Raw genomic sequence first — 19,226 nt, forward strand, 5'->3', positions numbered from 1 at the left:
TATGTATGCGAAGCGATAATGTGTAATTTCCTGCAATTTGATTGGGTGCCTCGGCGGCAGCTTTTTACGATTTATTGCCCGTGGGCCAAAAGTGATATTTTATCGCAATGTATTTCTTTACAAAGTGAAATTTAAATTTTTGAAATTGCGCAAAGTGTATTCAGATAGTACTTATCATGGCAAGAGTGAATTTCACTATCAAAAACGAAGTGAAACTTGTAGAAAACACTTTTTAAGTCTCAACATCAAGCCGCATCGGCCATTTTATATCGAGAATTTCTTCATTTAAACCTCGTGAAAATATTTTTTCCATACGGACCTTACAGCCAGTAAATAAAATATATTCAATTTGCTCAATATGAGGGAAAGACGCAAATAAGGTCAACAATGTTACAGTAAACAAAATAAAAACAGTTAAAATCCGAATCCATAATGTTAGTAAATGTCAAACTTTCATAATCACCCATGGATGAGAGCCTTAGCATTTTGGAGCGATGTACTTTATTGATAATGATGTGTTACAGATTTTAAAAATAAAAGATAATAAAAGAAATAAATTAGCATTATATTCAATATTCATAGGAGTTAAAAAAAAACGAAAAATACACCTGTTACAATGAAAAGCATGGGCAGGACCGCGGGAACGATTTTGCAAGTTGGGCAGCCATAAGAAACAGTGGGAATAAAAGAAACAAACATTAAAGTTTTCGTCCGAACAATTCATTTTGTGCGTTAAATTATATAAAAAGGTTTTTTCATCAGACATCTGTTAGTCATTTTGTCGACTATCAGGGTGAAGAATACCTCAATTTGAATGCTCGCTGCTATGTTAGGGAAACTTGCTAAGCCTCGAATATTATCATTTCGTGTTGTTTATTTTAACTGATTGTCTTGGTCTTCTTGTTCATACAATCAAGTAGGTTAGGCTGAGGCTATCTCTAAAGACTAACTAGTTTATAAGTTTCTTACGCTCTTTTGCAAGGCCTGAGGATAACATTTATTTCTGTACAACATTAGTAATTTTAAAAATCGTACTATTCTTTCAAAGGATCTTACGACTTTGTGGTTGTTTGCTGAACTTCATCACTTCAGGGCAAAATCTTCCCAGTAAGATAAAATTGTAGAAATAAACGTTGTTTAAGCATCCATCAGGTACTGCATATTTTTTCAAATGCAACACTACATGTAAAAATTGTAAATTAGCGTAATGAAAAATGCAGTGCATCAGGTGGCAAACGGCTAGAGTACCGCTACTATGTTTTCAACTGAACTCAAATAAAGTAAAACATTGCTACTGTTTCATTTTTGAAAATATTTGCATTAGCATAAAATTGCCAGAAAAAGTGTTGTGGCTGTAGCGCTCCTGTGCAGAGAAATATTCTTAGGGGGCGGTAATGTACATTTAAACTATGGAATATGTCAATAAAAAGCGAACAAGAAAAATCGGGGCAGTGAAATTTTTATGAATGGCTGCTTCCAATAGCATCACATTCCTGTACGTCGCCGGGGAGAATAATGTACAACTCTTCTGTCTTTAATTTATAACAAACAATCGATAAATTTCAGTTTCACTAAGCCGATTTCAGCATTTTCAACATTTAAATGAGCTGATAAAATTTGTTTTCAATACTCACTCATTTCGCTCATGATTGCAGCTTTATGATATTTTTTGTTATACACCATATACGGCCCGCCGGGCTGACCATTCTGTGACTAATTTTATACATAAATGTATCATTGATGTTACATTTCTTTTTGTTTTATGGACGTCACAATGCGACTTCAACAAACTACTATATACTTCTAAGATCAGTTTTCTTTGCTTATACGTTTCCTGCTTGTAACCATATAAGGTAAAAAAATGGGGGAAAATTCATTTTAAAGCTCAAACGAAATTTTGAAAATCATTGACTTCGTCAGGGAAACTGGGAAAAACCCACTACTTCATGAGTTCTGAGCATTGCGCATTTTAACAGTAGATACTACAAAAGCCATTTTTCCTCTGCACTCGATTGCCCGTAAGGTTTTCAACAGCATAAATGGTCTAACTTAAGTACATTTAGGTAGCCCATAATAGTAAAAACGTCTAAATTCTAATTATATCAAGATACAACGGGACTCTCGAAAGCCCGGGCCCGTAGGTTTAAACCTACTCAGACTACTGGATAATTCCCCCCTTGAAGATCAGTTTTCAAAGGCTAACACTTATTTATGACAGAATGTAATGACAAATTTTATTCAACTGGTTCAGGTTGAGATGGATTAACCTGGCTAACTCTTTAATAGATGATTTTTTTCAGTTGAATTTCATTTTGTTTCGTCACTGTTGCATATATCGCAAAAGTGGACAATAAAGGGTAAGCGTTGTTTTAAACTATTCGATTCCATCATTTAGCAATAATAGTAAAAATAATAACGCAACATACAAACAATATTTTGAAAATAATTTCTTCTAAATTTCTTAAATTGTTTTAGAGGAAAAGCACCCATTAAAAATTTATGCTAAGTCTACTTTCAAATTGTCAGGTTATCTTTAATGGCAAAGTTGCGCAGGCAATCCCCGACAAAGTTGCGCAGGCGATCCCCGACAAAGTTGCGCAGGCGATCCCCGACAAAGTTGCGCAGATAATCGATATTCCTGGTAAGTTGCGCAATAAGTCTTTTGTCCACTCATATTTCAATATAGCAGAGCGTCGCAACAGTATAGAGAACATACAGTTGGGCCACTACATTGAATTTTTTCGTGCCACGCATGTGATTACCATATTGGCAGCCAGTAAATTGCATTGTGTGACCAATAGGATTGACGATATGGCAAACGGCAGCCAGTGAACTAATTTAATGTACAACAGCCAGTTGTGCAGTGAAGTGACCCTACTGTTTATTCCTATACTGTGGCAGCGTTTGTTAGGGTTTCCCTTTCAAACAAAGTTCCCGTTGTTCCAAGGAAGCATCTTGACATGTTTTCATGCCTAAATGATTATGAAAGTTTCCAACCATGTGTTCCATTGTTCGCAACACGTGGTAACATTTGCAGTTGACGTCGTTTTACATACATAACCTTCCGTATTCAAACCGACCTTACGAGCAAACAAGATTAAATAATATAAACTTACTGGAACCATTAGAATTATTGAAGATATCAAAGGGAAATTTTGGCAACAGGTAAGCAAAGTTGTCATACTTTGACTCACGTTTGCGTTCATTGATGACACAGACCAGTGCGAAAACCAATCGTTCGAGCAAATTCATTTTTTAAACACATGTGTTCCTCTTTATTGCTATTCTCAATGCCAATTGCTGTGCGGGAGATACTCTACCTGGCGAGCTTAACAAACCAGGTTTTAATTTTTGGTAACTTGTTCTACAAGTTCATTTTGTACTGCGTAAATTTGCGAAGAACTTTGTATACATTAATCAAGAGGGCTTAAATAGAAAGATGAGTTTTTCGCACGATTGATCATTGATGATTCGACCATGGAAACCGGTCTTAAATTGAAGATTTGGCGTCATATGTTACTATATAGAGTGCGAGAGTTCGAGCGTTGAACTGAATACCAGAAACATGAAGCATCTCAACAGAAGCACTATCGTACTTTGTTTCATTCAACTGGCGATTGGCAATGTTTTGGACATGACCAGCGTAAGGAATCAAGTTCGAACTAAAAATTTGACTAGTCCATGTGAGAAAAAATGTGACCAGTTTCGCGACGTAAGTGATTTTTGTTGTTTTATCTGAGTTGTGACAACTATCGGCCCAATGAGTGCAGGAGTAACATGCTATGTACGTAGTGGTAGATGAAGTTTAATGTCTGAATATGATGAAGGAGGCACGATGGAATAGCCATATTTCATAACTGATATATAGTTGCATCTTAAGTTTCCTGTGAATGGTTTTCGTCAGTTGCCTGCACGCATTTCGTGTCATAACTGTCATTGTAATGCCTTCATGGCACCAATTACCATTCACAATGGGTTTATTAGATACTACAAGTACAAAGTATGATAGAACAAAATTGAAAATACGTACTTGTCGACAGTAAATTGAGTCCTAATTGAGCTCAACAAAATTTAGTCGATAAAGAAACACAATTTTTCACAAAATTTATTGAAAAAATATATACTGTCAATCAAATCAATAGAGCAGCTCAAAAGCTTTCTTTTCTTAAAATTTCAATGTTAATGAACTCAGTACTATTTTATTTTTCATTGAATGATCAAAAGCGAGAAATAACCCTACACGAATCACGCAATATCAATATCTCCCACCCAATTAATCAATCAATCAATCAATCAATTAATCAATCGATGATACCGATTTGACGCTGATATGAATCCAACGTTTCAATATATGTAGTTAGTATAATGATTACACCAACAATAACATAATAACTTGTATGTATATAAAACTAGACAGTGTTGCAATAAAACAGTTATCATTACATCAACGACTAGTCTGTCACTAAGCTGACAAGTGAATTGTACCTTAGCAAAAAAGTTTACCTGCATTTGGAATATGGCTGAGTTAAGAGAGCGATGTTTAAAGTAAAAGCATCAAAAAAACATGATGCATCCGCACAAAGTTCGTAATAACATCGTCATTCTACGCTGTTTTGATTTTTGAAACGGAAATTGCCTAATAATTTCATGTCAAATAAGGGAATATATAAGATGATATATTGGTTTACAATATTGTGAAAGACTATAGAAGAAACACAAAGTCTTCCCAACGATTAACAAAGATTCCAATTGCGGTGTAGCAACGAGAAGTCAATTTTATAACTCACAGTCTTGTATCATGTTAAGACATATAAAATGGCATTGCAGCGATCGTCTGAGTGTTTCTTGACCTTGAAACTGTGTGTCAAATTTCACAACTCTGTTGAGTGATTCCAAGAAGCTGAAGTAACTCGGAAGACTAAAACATGGCTTTACAGCGCAAATATAACGTATACTTTCTCCCGATAATTTGGATTCTGTTGGTTTTTCTCAAGCAATGTGCGACAATGATCAATGACTTTAACTGTCTTTGTTCTCACGCTCGTGAATCCAAAGTTGGAAACAGGACATGGAATAAAACCGTAATAGTCTTAAAATAAATTGCTATGAACTGTCTATTGTATAAATATCAGCATCTACGTCAAGGCGAACTACGTTCAAGATGAATGTGTTCGAAACATGTCGAGGCATTCCGCCCTTTTCATGAGTATTTAGTATAAATGATAATTTCAATTCAGTACTTAACATCCAGAAGTCGACCGTTGACGTCAACATTGCTAAGTTGAAGGACGTACCTGCGTTTATGTTTTAAAAATACGTTTAATACTGCATTATATTTTGTTTCTCAAAGCCGTCGTATTTTTATACGATACACAACTGCTCATACAGAAACGCACGTTTCTTCGGCTGATCTGGGTGGATAATAACAACAAATTTCAAAACTCGACATTCATAATGAATTTATAGATTGAAGATAATTTGATATTCTGACACTCGTTGTTGTTGCTATACCTTTGTTTTTGTCCTTTTAATATAGACTTCAAATGAATGTCGTCGCAAATGCAATGAGACAGGTGAGCAGGCTGCGTGATACGCTTTATAAAAGGCATGGGTATGATATAGTATTAAATAATTTATGCACATATATGGTGTTACATTGAAACGCTAGACTGCAGTGTACAACAATTTACAAGCATTTAACTACAAAACGAAGATTCTCATTATCGTAATCATTAGTTATGTAGTGATGGGGTGAATGTTTAATTTCCACCTTGAGTGAAACTTGACTTCTACTCGATCCTCCATTCCCCATTTTTTGCCGTCCAAGTGAAACTGTGAAAAATACGTGATGTGAAAAATGATAGTAAATTGCGTTTCTTTTCTACATGAACGAGCTCCGAAAGAGCCCAAAATAATAACTGTAGTTATTGCAGAGATAATAACTACCGTATAATTGAGGAGGCAAACGAATCAGTGCCGTAGGTGTTTAGGGATTAGGTTCGTCATCCCAAAAAGTACAAAACGGTTGATTCTATTTAATCATGTAAAACAAAAATAAGAAGCGAATAATCAATTTTTTGTTTTTTTCCTGGACCTGGAAAAATATTGAATCTTGTAGAGAACAAATTAACGTAAAACAGCCTCAGGCAAAAACGCCACTTCTAGTTTAAACTATACTACCCTTAAGTAGCGTATACCAACTAGCGTACATTAATTCCTTAAGGTTGTACATAAAATAGCAGATCAACAGCTAAACATGTCATCTTCACCCAATTGTTGAACATACAATTCATTATTATTACAACTATGCTCAGGTGTCGCCAGGTAAATATCTGTGTAGTTAGTAACACAAGTAATTATCGTTAAATGTAATCATTGAGAAGCTGTAACAGTAACAAGTTGTAAAAATTAGTAATAAAACGTCACTATAACTGGTTGTATTTTTCGTTGTTAATTACAATCTTTAATGCTTTAATGTTATGACTAGCAATATCCCATGGCATTCCACGAAAGACGAAATACAACACCAACCCTATTAAAGATGAGGTATTTGTGATTCCTTGACATTTTCTGTTATTTTTGAATTTTTGAAATAATTTATGCGTTATATTTTTTAGATAAATCATTGAAATTTAAAATAAATTTTGATGTATTTCCGTTAAAAAAATAAATTAAAGGACAATGTATTTGACCATACAACATAAACTTTGCATGGGTAAAGTTTTGATAACTTTTGAGAAAGACGATGGCTGAAGAAGTTTGTCGTTTTAATTAAAACTTCCGGCAAAATTTGTCATGTTTCTCGGCAGGGCAATGTGTTAATCGGCATAAGTTTCGAAAATTTGTTTTTAATATTTTACCCCAAGAGCACTTGCTTTGAAAACTTTTTATTACCTTCTTACCTGTTGTTTTATTTGCAAAGTCGTTTGCAAGTTTTGAATCTTTTTGTAAACTTACTGGCCAACTTTTTTTTCTCTTTATTTTTAGATGCGAGTAAAGAAAGAAATCACAATTGTGAGAAATAAATTATTTTTATGGATTGTTTTTTATAAACATTAAGCCCTATATAAATATTATCTCTAATTCTGTCATATGCACTAATCTTATTACCTCAGCTAATACGTTATGAAAGTACAAAAATAAGTATTGAACTAAATCGTTCATTCATAGAAATAATATAGTAATATCGTAATATATACAGTAAAAACTAATATATGTAGTTACAATAGTTATGTATTAATATATATGTTTTGCGTGCTCTTAAAAACAGATTGTTATTTTGAATATCTAAAATTCCAAAAGAAGAACGGTATTGAAAACCCAAATGTCCCACTTCGGATCGAGTATAGAACATCCCGTAATAAGACAATTCCAAAGATAATGTGGAAGCCACCTGAAGGTATGTACTGCATTTAATCTATTTTAGAATCCTGAATACTTGGCGATACAGCTCAAACATTCAAAATTTTTGTTTTAACCAACAATATAAAATAGAGAGCTCTAATATTTTGGAAAAAACTTATCGTCAAATGGCGTTTTAAACAAGTTCTATTTGTTTTTTAAAAAGTACAAACAACGATAATCCTGCGGCCTGAAAAGTATCATTAAAATACAGAACTTTCCATTATAGAGTGCAATAAGCAGCAAGATCTTTGCAAAGGATATTTTATAAAGTGGGGAGTAGATTTCATCAAGGAGAGAATTTTCTGCCATAAAGTTTCTAAGGTGATGTGCTATGTAACAAAGCAGATTTAGGTGACACGAACTTAGCATGTAAGTAAATTATTATTAAAGCAAGTTGAATGCAACGGAATCGCGTAGTCAAGTTAGTTTAGTCTATTATTGCCAACCATTGCTCATGCAGACAAATGATGCTATATTTTTCATTTTTGATTCGCTCATTTCCAGGATATTAACGAGTTCATTCTGAACGAAACCATGGGATATGGAGACAAAAGAAACTTTGCTGTCACTGTAAGATTGATGTATAGTCGGTGCAGACTCGTCTACGACCTAACATAGAGCATATTACATTAACGAATTTTACTCTCCTTTAACAAGGTAAAAGTCATTCCGTTTCGGAAGAAGAACAAATTGAATTTATCTTATCTGACTCCACCAGGTAAGAAGTAGCACTTTTCTTGCGTGACTACCTGTACATTATTAAAGTACCTTAATTTGTACTGTTGTACACAACTTATTTTATTTTTAGAACAATATGGCAACGTTAGAAGTAACAAGCCAATCCATCCGTCAACCGCTATCTTTACAAATGGTAAGTCATGGCGATAACACGCAGCAAAAGCATTACGTAAACGTCCAAATATGCAATTATATCACAACACTGTATGGGTGTTTCGCACTTGTTACTGGATGTACTTTCTTTATCCTCTTTAATGACAGTCCAAAGATTGTTCATGTTGGTAAATCTCCTGTTTTCGAGTGTTGCATTCATTCGATTTATCGAGGATTGCACGACAGTTATGTATGAATGAGTTAGGTTGTCAAATTGAATTGTAATTTTAATTTAACAACCTACCATTCTACATATTCGGAAAAAACCTAAATTCTACATTGTCAGCCCATTCTATACCATTTGTGACGTTTATTGAATCGAATTAAGTTGCTTTTTTCCAGTTTCGCTATTTTGTCCTCCATGATAAGCGTTCTCCATGGTAATTCAGCGGGCTGTTAAATTATACTATTTTGGGTACTTCGTTCGTTTCATTTGATGTCTTGGCTATTTCAGTTTTTTGCAAATACCCCGTTGGCAAAGAGTTTGCAGTTGCTCTTATTCGCGTGATACAAAATCTTACATTATCGAGCTGAAATCGTTCACTTGGCTTCACTTCACAACACACTCTTAGTGCACGGAAATTGAAGCAAATTAGCTATCATATTTGAGAACTCACACATAACTTTACCACATTGCATTTCATGTGAATAACAGTTCATCATGTGCCATCTTGTAGTTCCATCAAATGAAACGAGAAAACACAACGAGAAACCGGACAAAAACTTACCAATAACGATCATATTGTCGCTCAGTGTGGTGGTGTTTGTCATTGTTGCTACGGTAGGACTATTGGGTAAATGGATACACCGAAGGCGTACGGATAACAATGATTTAAAAATGCCCCAAAAGGGTAAGTTCATTGTCCCAACTAGCTTAAAAAAGACTAATGTGTGTATGTGTGTGTGCAATACAAGTGGATAGATCACGTTCGTCAAAAGCCCTCCATGTTTTTAAGACTTCATGCATACTAATCACGAGCTTGTTACTCTAAGTTTTCCCTCTCCTCCCCTTAACCAAACTATTTTAAAACGACTCCATATTTCTCTACGATGCTGTCTTCAGTCATAGGCCACATCGGCATGATACGAGGCGACGGTGGGGGAGGGGAAGGTTTACAGTTAAACAGGAGCACAATCGTGTTTTCAACAAGGTTGCGCGATGGCTGTGCAACGAGAAATTTCCCAACTTTCCCACAATATAAAAGGCAAATTTAGAGATTGAACATGCACGTGACATCCTCTTGTGGCGCTAATATAATGTCCAGACACAATTTCTTATTTATTTCATATGTTTGCAGAAGACACAATGGGGAAAGGGAAGATCTACGTGTCTTATCTCCCGGAAAAGGGGACAATCAATCACGTAAATGACATTTACCATTTCCTGAAATCGAACCACATCGATGTGGTGATGGATCAAATGTATGCCGACCAAAAGCTCTACCACTCGCTCGGACCTAAACGTTTCGGTGAAAAATTCCTCAGACAAGCAGGCAAAGTAATTATGATCGTGACACAGAGTTACCTTAGAATATGCCGATGGGACGAAACCGTGAATATTGAGGCCGTGCCGAGATTTAGTTCATTAAACGAAGAAAGGCTGTTCAGCGAGGTAAGCCTCATCAAGAGTGAGCTCAGCACAACCACGAAACATCAACGTATACGTTTCATTCCTGTTTTGATCAAAGTCTCAGAGGATCAACTCCCAAAGTGGTTGAATTTGACGGAAATCGTAAAATGGCCTGATGACCGAAAGACCGACAAGTTCGTCAAAATTGTAATAGACGAAGGTTTAGTCAATAACGCTAGCGAAAACAAGAAATCCTCATTTTTTTAAACGGGGGAAATTTCAGTTGATGTTCTTTCCTGCATTCGCTTGCCTGAATATGTGTAAAAATATAATGATGAAAAATGGATAAACGTATGAGTACAATGAATATAATTACTACAAGAAACATTTGGACTATCTATTCCAACTATAATAATCTAACTATAACTGAGTATGTGTAAAAATATAATGATGAAAATGGATAAAGGTATGAATACAATGAATATAATTACTACAGGAAGCATTTGGATTATCTATTCCAACTATAATATTCTAACTATAACTGAGTATGTGTAAAAATATAATGATGAAAATGGATAAAGGTATGAATACGATCTTATGAATATAATTACTACAAGAAAAATTTGGATAATCTATTCCAACTATAAAATTGTATATTGCAGACAATTATGATGTACTATAAAGAAAGTAATATGCCTGCAATAATAAAATTGTGTAATCATTGCAATGAAAACCTATTGTTTTTCACAGTTACTGAACACAAAAAATTATATAGCATTGAATGGCGGGTTGCAACATTGATTTTACGATTTACTTGTAATAGAATCATTCAGCAGGCATTCTCCGGAATTCACGTCACAGAGATTACTATCCCCATTCTTCTTAGACGCGATTAAAGACCAACTACTAGTATGTACGTAAAATTATCGTTAAAAACTTTCATTGAATTTTGACATCAAGTGCACTTCAAATGCACACCAGTTCGATCTAATACTTTTTCAGTTCAAAACAATTCAAGGCAACAATCTATAATTGAGTCATTCTTATCGAAAGCGACAGTCAATATTTGAGTAGCGAAAAGTTTTTTGGGTGAAATCTAGTAAAACGTTGCTTACTTCGGATCGTATAATTGGATTTCTTCAAGGATTGTCATTTGTCCATTGAGAGGAGCTGTATCAATCAATCTCCAGCACCATTTTTCCTTTGGCACAACCCTCCATTATTTCTCTGTGGGCCTTAGGTGCATCGTGCAATTTGAAAGTCTTTTTAACGATGGGATTAAGGTGTCCACCTTCAACTAATTTCTGAAGCTTAAAGACCGCCTCCTTAATTTCATCCTAATAAAATAACGATTTTGAAATACCAGACATTGACTTGTACGGACCTTACATAACGTTATCCATAGGAGTTAAATAATTTTGTTTTCGTCACGTAAGTAAAACTTAGTATGTTGAAAGTAAACATTGAAAACATACGTCATACTATCGAAGCCCACTATAACAGCTATATTACAGCAAAGGAAAGAAACAAAAAATGTCAAAATTAATAATTAACAGCAGCAAGTGCAGGTCATTTACGAGGTGAAACTACCCCAGATGCGAGACTTACACTGCGCAAAATAAAACTTTACAATTTTCTTACTTGTGTTGTTTTAGATAGCATCACGCCAACGATACTGGATTCTTTCATCATCATCAAGCGAGGATTGATTTCAATCGAGCCACGATTTCCAACAACCTGTATTATAATCACGGGTCGATAAATATATTCACCGCAATAAGAATTGGAAGCCAACATTTTGGTACGAAAAGCGTACAAAATTCACGTTAGAGAAATAACTAAAAGAATAGATGATTATCCTACCGCAATTTTACCATACTCTGCCAATAATTTAAGATCATTCTCCAAGTTAACGTTTGCTAAATTTTCGACGATAAAGTCAACACCCTTGTTTTCCGTCGCCTCCTGAAACCAAAAATGCAGTTATCTCCAGAGGGACTCCGGGTAAATACTGTTTACTTGTATCTACAACTGGAAGCCTTTTTCATATCATCTGAAAATCTTTCGATTTTTAGCAATAAGAGAAATAATTGAGTGTATATTCTAACTATCGGTACTGCATGGTTTCCCTTTACAGCATCAACAAAAAAATGCTGCAGCCAGTTCCATCCTTTGGGGGTATTTTCTGCATGTTCTGCCCCTTTAAGTAATTCCACAGAAAAGGGAATATGCAGTAGAGACACTTCATTGAATTTTTGTGACACACGCGTTATCATATTATTAACCATAGTGGTTAGCCAGTAAATTTCATTTTCTGACCAATAGAAACGATAAAATGGTTAACTGCAGCCATTAATCTAATTAAACACGTATACAGCATCTACTAGCACAGCAAAGTAGTCAATAGGGTTTTGTGTGTTGGGGCCTGCCTAGTTAAAAAAGCACGTCTCTTTACAAAGCTAGTGATTAAATAACAGAACATACCATAACTTTTTCCAAATATCCATCGATTTTGTGATTAAACACATCATGAGCACCAGCTTCCTTAACTACAGCACAGCCAGCAGCACTTCCAGCCGAGCCAAAGACTCGCATGCCATGAGATCTGGCAAGCTGCACAGCTGCCACACCAACCTTAATACACAGAAAAATACTTTGAACAACTAAAAAATATAGACCAACTTATTTAAAGCAGAAAAAGCATTGGCAGTTGTGCTTGACCTCTCTTAGTACACCACACAGAAGAAAATTGTTTGAGTTATCATATTTTTGAGTTGTTGAAGTTTGACTCAGACTTGTTGAAAAGAGGTTTAAACTCAGGCATTTTTTTTCACATTGATAGCATTAACAGATTGCTATTCTCATCATTTTCAAACACTGTTTTCTTAATCAAGATCCCCTTTCCTACTGTCGGCTTTGTAAAAAGAGATAAATACATTATAATTAGTGTCAAGTTTTGACGCATAGGAATCTAGTTATGAAAAAATGACCTCACCCCACCACTGGCCCCATGAATAAATATGGTCCTCTCTGATTCAACATTTAGTCTAAATAAAAGTAATAACAAATAAACAAATAGAAAACTATTTTAATTTTTCACACTTATCTCACTGTCACCTCAAATCAAACATGTTTACCACAAATGTACTGAACTAGGTATGTACTTCACTTTGACATACTTGTGAAATAAAGCTCGATATGCAGTCAAATAAGGCACACCAAGTGCTGCTCCTTGGTCGAATGTCAACTTTTGGTGAAGATGATGCACATTCTCATGTTGAAGAACTGCATACTGGCTATATGTTCCCACAGAAATTTGATGCACAAAAACTCGATCACCTTCCTTTAAAATTATGAGATTATAAACATGCTTCAATTTTTTCACTTCAAATATGCTATGTTGTAACTTCCCCAATAAGCCTTCATTGCAACATGTGAAGCAACATTAGCCACAATACTTCACATGATGTCATTGGCTTTAACAGAATCATTCAAATGTCTACCTTGAAATCCAAAACCCCATCCCCTACGGACTTGACAACCCCTGCACCATCAGCACCTGGAGTGTAAGGTAAGGTTGGCTTACGAGCATATGATCCGCTTCGAATGTATGTGTCAACAGGATTTACACCAGCAGCATACAACTTTACAAGTACCTTTAAATAAACAAAATTATTGATACGCATAATGCTATGTAAGTTGAAAGATTGGTAATCCAGGCATATTTAATGTATAATAATAAAAGATTCTCCGGATTGTATAAAATGATTTTTATTGAGCTTTCGACTGGTTGCTTTGAGCCTTCATCAGAATGAGGAATTACTATTTACATGTGCTTTTAGCTTGTAGATGCTTAGATCGTCTAATTGGATTAGCAGGTGGATTAATGTGATTGGATGGAGTCCAATCATATTAATTATTTTATAAACTCCGGAGAATCTTTTATTTTTATACAAAATGCTATGTGTACAAGTAGTAAAAGAAAAAATCAAATGGCTTATGAAACAAAAAGTGAATACATAAAAAGCCCTTAGAACAAAATTAGACCAGATTTACATGGATTTAGTTAATTTTTAGTCCAAATTCCAAATTGTACAGTATGTATAAAAAAAACTTAAATTAGAAATTGATCTTATGTGAAAATAATCCTATGTACGTACTGGCCATTAACATTTATGCTTTTCTGTTAGACATTTATGTCAAATTTCCAGGAGCTGAAAAGATTTTGTGATAAAATATCATCTAAAATATGCACTTATTTGACAATATACTTTATAGGACCACAGAGCTAGCATACTGTAGTGATCAGGCATTTAAATTATCATTATCAATAAATTTCTACAAGTCTTCTTTTTTTATGCACCCCGTATGTTGTGAAAAACTGAAAAAGAAAAAAGTGTGATCGCACATAATTTTAGCAAATCTACAATTTAACAGAAGATGTATATCAGGTCATTATTTCTTGTATACAATGCAAAGCAGTTGAGCATAGCCTTTCTTAGTTGATTACAAATGATATCATGTTTACTGTAAATTAGAGCAGGCTGTGATGATCCTATGGAGTGTACAAAGTATATGTGAATCATCTCGAGCACGCAACTTGTTAGGCTAGCATTGCATGACAAGTTGACAACTATTATGCTCTTGGCTTGTCTAACATTTATTGAATGACAATATTACCAGGTACTTGAAAGCGCTAACCATTTGAACTATACTTCTGAAATGATATCACGTTCCATGTGCTGCTGACATTTGATTTAAACTTAATATTTAGTACAACTAAAACAACTAGATAAATCTTGGTTTTGATTCATCTCTGACTTCTAAGTTGGTCAGTGAAAACAACATTTCAGATATAGGTATGTGACAATTACAAACTATAAAAGAAACAACAATACCTGCCCTGCACCAGTGCTCGGAATGGGAACATTACAAACTCTGAGAACTTCTGGACCACCAAATGTAGCAACACAAATTGCTTTTGCAGTCTGCATTGTGGCATCAATGTAACCAGATTTTTTGAGAGATAATACCAAATCAATTTCCCAAGTATTACTAAATTAATAAAAAAAACAGAACTATCTCCACACCTCCTTCCACACACCAAAACTGGTCTCTTTTTTAAAGATGTTTTCTATGAAAGGAAAATTGTTTAAAACCATGTTTATAGGAGAGGATAACCAAGAAATAAAAAAAGTAAATGGTATTTCAAATTTGGGCAAACTGAGAACAATGCCATTGTGACATGTAAACAGATTTGCTCACAGGTGACTTCTACTATTTGTAGTTGACACAAGTGACAACCAAATTTCACACTTGACACGGACACCATCTTGAATTTGAACATATAACTGTTATTCTCACCATAACCCAAATCTTAGCCCCTGAGTAAAACAATTCAACAAGGTTGGAGTTATTTTTTTTGCTTTGTTTTAATCCAACCTGGAAATTTAATAATAGCTAGACAAGTCTTAAAACATCAGATTTGTTTAGTAATAAATATGAATTACACACATTTAGTAACACCAACCCTGAACCGCTGCACCACTGCCAGTAGCCATTGAGCAGCTACATCACAGGCCACCCCCTCCAGCCTCCCACTTTCTGTGTCTTAAAAACGATTAACACCCCATTGATTTCCTGTGTGCCATTACTAGTTTCTACCACACAGTATTTCAAAAATAACTTTCAAATTGCACTTCAAAAAATTCATTCTTACTAGGGATCGATGGTAAGCTGGCAAATATAAATCTTCCACTTCCTCTTCCCTTTGAAAGCAAAACGGAACCCAATATTCGTTAAAAACTCACTGATAGCTAACTGTATTTATCTGCAATGAAGTATCACATATTAAACCAACCAACCGCTTATTTTTACTTTGTACTGCGGGCACATCACAGCGAATGTAACTTCAAAATGGCTGCGTCGAAGATAGCAAAAATTGCCGAAAATGCTGTGACAAAAAGCATCTCTGTGTCTACTAAAATCGGAATGAAAGGACTTGGTAAGATTGAAAAAATTCGTGTTTGCATGTGCTTACAAAAATTAATACAAAATTTGTACTTTTTTACACTGATTATGGTTAATATATAATCTATTGTTTAATATATAAATATAATGAAGCTATAATACTGCTCCCAAAAAAGGCCAACTTAGCTGTAAATGTGATGTACTTTGAGAAGTTTACAAACCATGCTTCACTTAGGTTTTTTCCTTTGATTTTCATTGATATACAGTATTTTATTTATCATGCATTCATAATTTAAAATCATAAATATCAACAATGGTTGTCGTCAGTTGTTTTTATGATTCCTAGAGCTGGGAAAAAGATCTCGCCCTCATCTTTCCACATTTTGGAGCACAGCCAAGGTCGAATTGGCTCCACCAATGCCGTCTCAGTTTCCACTCATTCAAAAAAGCTTTGTGAATGTGAAAAATAGTCTGGTAAAAGGGAAGTTCCTGAATTTGACTATGAAAGAAGCTGCATCAAATACTCTTGTTGGAGTTGAAATATTTTTCTGGTTCATTGTTGGAGAAATGATTGGAAGACGCAGCATCATTGGCTACAAAGTCTGATGGACAAGAACATTAGACAGTATGCACTGTTTTCACATTACTTTGAGCATATTAAGTTGTTTTTTTAAATAAACAATAATAAAAAGTGTTGAAATTGTTAAGTGTTAAAAATCAATGTTACTTTTTGGTGAAACCAGTTTTGTACAACACTCATTTTAAGTTTTCATGCACAATGGTTTATCATATGATACACCCTATTACTTTGTTTCCAATCAATTGTTTTAACGGTGACACATCAAAAACATGTTTACGTAGAAATACTCATATGATAATCATTTACAAGACACAATCAAGGAGTTTTTGAAAAAAAATTTTGCCAAAATGTAACTGTACACTTGTTGTTTGAAGAGGTTTTAAAATATAAATCAGAAAACAATTTTGCATGATCTTTTCACTTTCAATTTTACTCCAAGTGCTGGAGATAGTCAATATTATGGTAAATTCAAAACTAGCCTCTGATTTTATTTAACTCGTTATCTATCATCTCGTTATTTCTTTCTCTCGCCCCTGTCAGTTTTTAAAACGCTCCGTGGCTTTAGATACAGAACAACCAGTACGTAGGTCCACTTGAACAGGGTGTGCAAGACAGCGGCTGACCATCTCCTTCGCTCCTATCTGTCAGAAAAGATTTAATTGACCAGGCTCCATTATGATAATCACATGCGTAAGAAGTATGCGTTGCACAAAATTTTTTTAAATTTCCAGTAGAAAGGACTGCGTGCTGTTAGTTCTTTATACTGTGCTATGACCTTGCTCACATTGCATTGTTGCATCATAAGCACGCCTAGCTCTTGGCTAAACAGCCATGCCACATACATAGGTATCTAGCATATCATCATGTTAACTAGTCTGCGTTTTGGCTAGTGATCTTAAATTTAGGAATACAGACATCTCACATCTGAAACATGAGAAAATATTAAAGTTTGAAATAACTAGAAGGCGCTATGAGTCCTTTCTCCTTCAAGCAATTTGTGGAAAGTTATGGCTTAATGATATGTACGTTTCTTCAATTTAAACGTTTTATTCAAATAACTGATGTATAATGAATTGGTCATTTTATCGCTATTTATAATGCCTTTATCACATGATTGTGAACCCATCAACATGTATGATTATCACGCGATTGTCCATATTGTTTGTTATCAAGGTTTCTACATCACTGACGTCATTAATGAATTTGCGCAAGGGGTAACATGGGTTCCATACTACATTCACATGAAAGAGATTTTTCAATGTTCGAGAAGATTTTCTGTTTAATTCTAGCTACTAATAGGTGCCTGAAATCATGAGACATCTAAGCAAGACAAATCAAATTCTCTTTGTGCTGTTTATAGTTACTGAACGACAAGAAATAGCAAACGAGGGTTTTTTTGCAGACTGAATTTCCCAATTACAAAGTTTAAGAGGTCTCAAATGAAAACATGTGAAAACACGATGACTTGTAACAACGTATTTCTTAAGTAAATGAGTAACATCCACTGGCGTCAACGCAAACGTTTATCGAGAGGGAAACATACTTATAGCTATATTTTGCTATGCCAGGCTGATTTCTTTTGAAAGTGGAATTGTTATCAAAAGAAATCAACTTCACCTTGAATAGCAGATTATCTCGTGAATCGTACGATAATTTTTTAACGTACGATTCACGCCACTTGTAATATATGAAGTCAAAGTCCACTGAAACTGTGCAACGCCAGTACAACGCCAACATCCACTGGCGTCAACGCAAACTTTGATTGAGGGAAACATACTTATAGCTATATTCTGCTATGCCAGGCTGATTTCTTTTGAAAGTGGAATTGTTATGAAAAGAAATCAACTTCAACTTGAATAGCAGATTATCTCGTGAATCGTACGATAATTTTTTAACGAACGATTCACGCCACTCGTAACATCATATGATGTCAAAGTCCACATAAACTGTCAGCTTACCTGTCAACATTGCAAAAAGCACGGGGTGACTGGGCACGAATCTATATTATAAATACAGTGGTATTTCATGAGATGAGGTCATTCTTCTGTTAGATGGTTAACATTTTGAGCACTAAAGTCTTAGTAAAGTATAAGTACTCTACATCACAAGAATGGTCGGAAAAGGTTGTTTTTGTTTTGCTAGCTGTTGCCCTTCAGCAATCGATCGCCATGGAATTGAGGACAACGGATTGCGGTAGTCATCTTGGAAAAGTTACAGGATTTAGCATCAACTGTGATAAAGGTTCTACCAAGGACTATTGCATAGTCTCAAAAGGCCATAAGTATACTAGTGAGCTTAAGATGATACCGAATAAAGATATTGAGAATGGAACAATTGCGATTGTAGGAAAAGTGGGCATGATAAATCATCATGTCGAGATCCCCGATAAAAACATCTGCCATCACGGACTCCAATGTCCACTTAAAGCCGGCGAAGAAGTAACGATGTCCTTGTCGATGGACGGTCCAAATTCCCATTTTCACGTTACTGTCCACGTCAAGATGGAAATTAAAACACAGGGGCAAGATTTCATTTGTTTAAAATATAACATTAAAGTAAGATAATTTAAAGCAATGAAACGATGAAAGAATAACGTAATTCTCACTGACAATCATTAATAACATGTAGACCATTTCGTAGAACAAATGACATCTAAATTGGGTTATGATAAGTAAGCAAGTTAGCTGCACAGATGAATAAGTTAAACAGCACACTTTATACTCATATAGTCATACTGCATGCCGTGTGCGTTGTTAGAAGAAATTTTACTTTTGTATCGTTTATTGGGTAATAAATAAAACATTGTAATAT

The 19,226-nt window shown here is 34.8% G+C and overlaps 3 protein-coding genes and 1 long non-coding RNA gene across 7 annotated transcripts; 2 read left to right on the plus strand and 2 right to left on the minus strand.

Annotated features, from left to right (window-relative positions):
* Positions 1 to 103: 103 nt before the first annotated feature.
* On the minus strand, positions 104 to 17,297 carry LOC124447410. The gene is made up of 4 exons (XR_006948722.1): positions 17,287 to 17,297; positions 16,057 to 16,060; positions 15,450 to 15,452; positions 104 to 170 (listed from the first exon to the last, which is right to left on the minus strand). It is a non-coding gene; the product is annotated as an uncharacterized LOC124447410 (long non-coding RNA).
* Positions 3,033 to 10,598, plus strand: LOC124447407. Of its 4 annotated transcripts, none has more exons than XM_046998315.1 (12): positions 3,033 to 3,165; positions 3,528 to 3,712; positions 5,537 to 5,573; positions 6,488 to 6,546; positions 6,988 to 7,014; positions 7,271 to 7,399; positions 7,631 to 7,725; positions 7,909 to 7,974; positions 8,062 to 8,122; positions 8,213 to 8,275; positions 8,973 to 9,146; positions 9,594 to 10,598. In XM_046998315.1, the coding sequence occupies exons 6-12, from the start codon at positions 7,381 to 7,383 to the stop codon at positions 10,130 to 10,132; spliced, it is 1,017 nt and encodes a 338-aa protein (XP_046854271.1). In that variant the 5' UTR covers positions 3,033 to 3,165; positions 3,528 to 3,712; positions 5,537 to 5,573; positions 6,488 to 6,546; positions 6,988 to 7,014; positions 7,271 to 7,380; the 3' UTR covers positions 10,133 to 10,598. The 4 variants fall into 4 exon arrangements, with proteins under 4 accessions (XP_046854271.1, XP_046854272.1, XP_046854270.1 ...); XM_046998316.1 differs by lacking the exons at positions 3,033 to 3,165; positions 3,528 to 3,712 and adding exons at positions 4,685 to 5,081; positions 6,224 to 6,324; XM_046998314.1 differs by lacking the exons at positions 3,033 to 3,165; positions 3,528 to 3,712 and adding an exon at positions 4,685 to 5,081.
* Positions 10,454 to 15,687, minus strand: LOC124447408 (quinone oxidoreductase-like). The gene is made up of 9 exons (XM_046998319.1): positions 15,585 to 15,687; positions 14,764 to 14,920; positions 13,369 to 13,521; positions 13,045 to 13,208; positions 12,861 to 12,912; positions 12,350 to 12,499; positions 11,729 to 11,830; positions 11,507 to 11,602; positions 10,454 to 11,202 (listed from the first exon to the last, which is right to left on the minus strand). Exons 2-9 carry the CDS (start codon positions 14,857 to 14,859, stop codon positions 11,041 to 11,043), a joined length of 975 nt encoding a protein of 324 aa, XP_046854275.1. The 5' UTR covers positions 14,860 to 14,920; positions 15,585 to 15,687; the 3' UTR covers positions 10,454 to 11,040.
* LOC124447409 (ATP synthase subunit g, mitochondrial-like) lies at positions 15,739 to 16,552 on the plus strand. Its single transcript, XM_046998320.1, has 2 exons — positions 15,739 to 15,869; positions 16,182 to 16,552. The coding sequence occupies exons 1-2, from the start codon at positions 15,782 to 15,784 to the stop codon at positions 16,439 to 16,441; spliced, it is 348 nt and encodes a 115-aa protein (XP_046854276.1). The 5' UTR covers positions 15,739 to 15,781; the 3' UTR covers positions 16,442 to 16,552.
* Positions 17,298 to 19,226: the final 1,929 nt, after the last annotated feature.

Source organism: Xenia sp. Carnegie-2017, unplaced genomic scaffold (genome assembly GCF_021976095.1).
Source record: "Xenia sp. Carnegie-2017 unplaced genomic scaffold, XeniaSp_v1 HiC_scaffold_22, whole genome shotgun sequence".
In the NCBI taxonomy this organism is placed as follows: Eukaryota; Metazoa; Cnidaria; class Anthozoa; order Malacalcyonacea; family Xeniidae; genus Xenia; species Xenia sp. Carnegie-2017.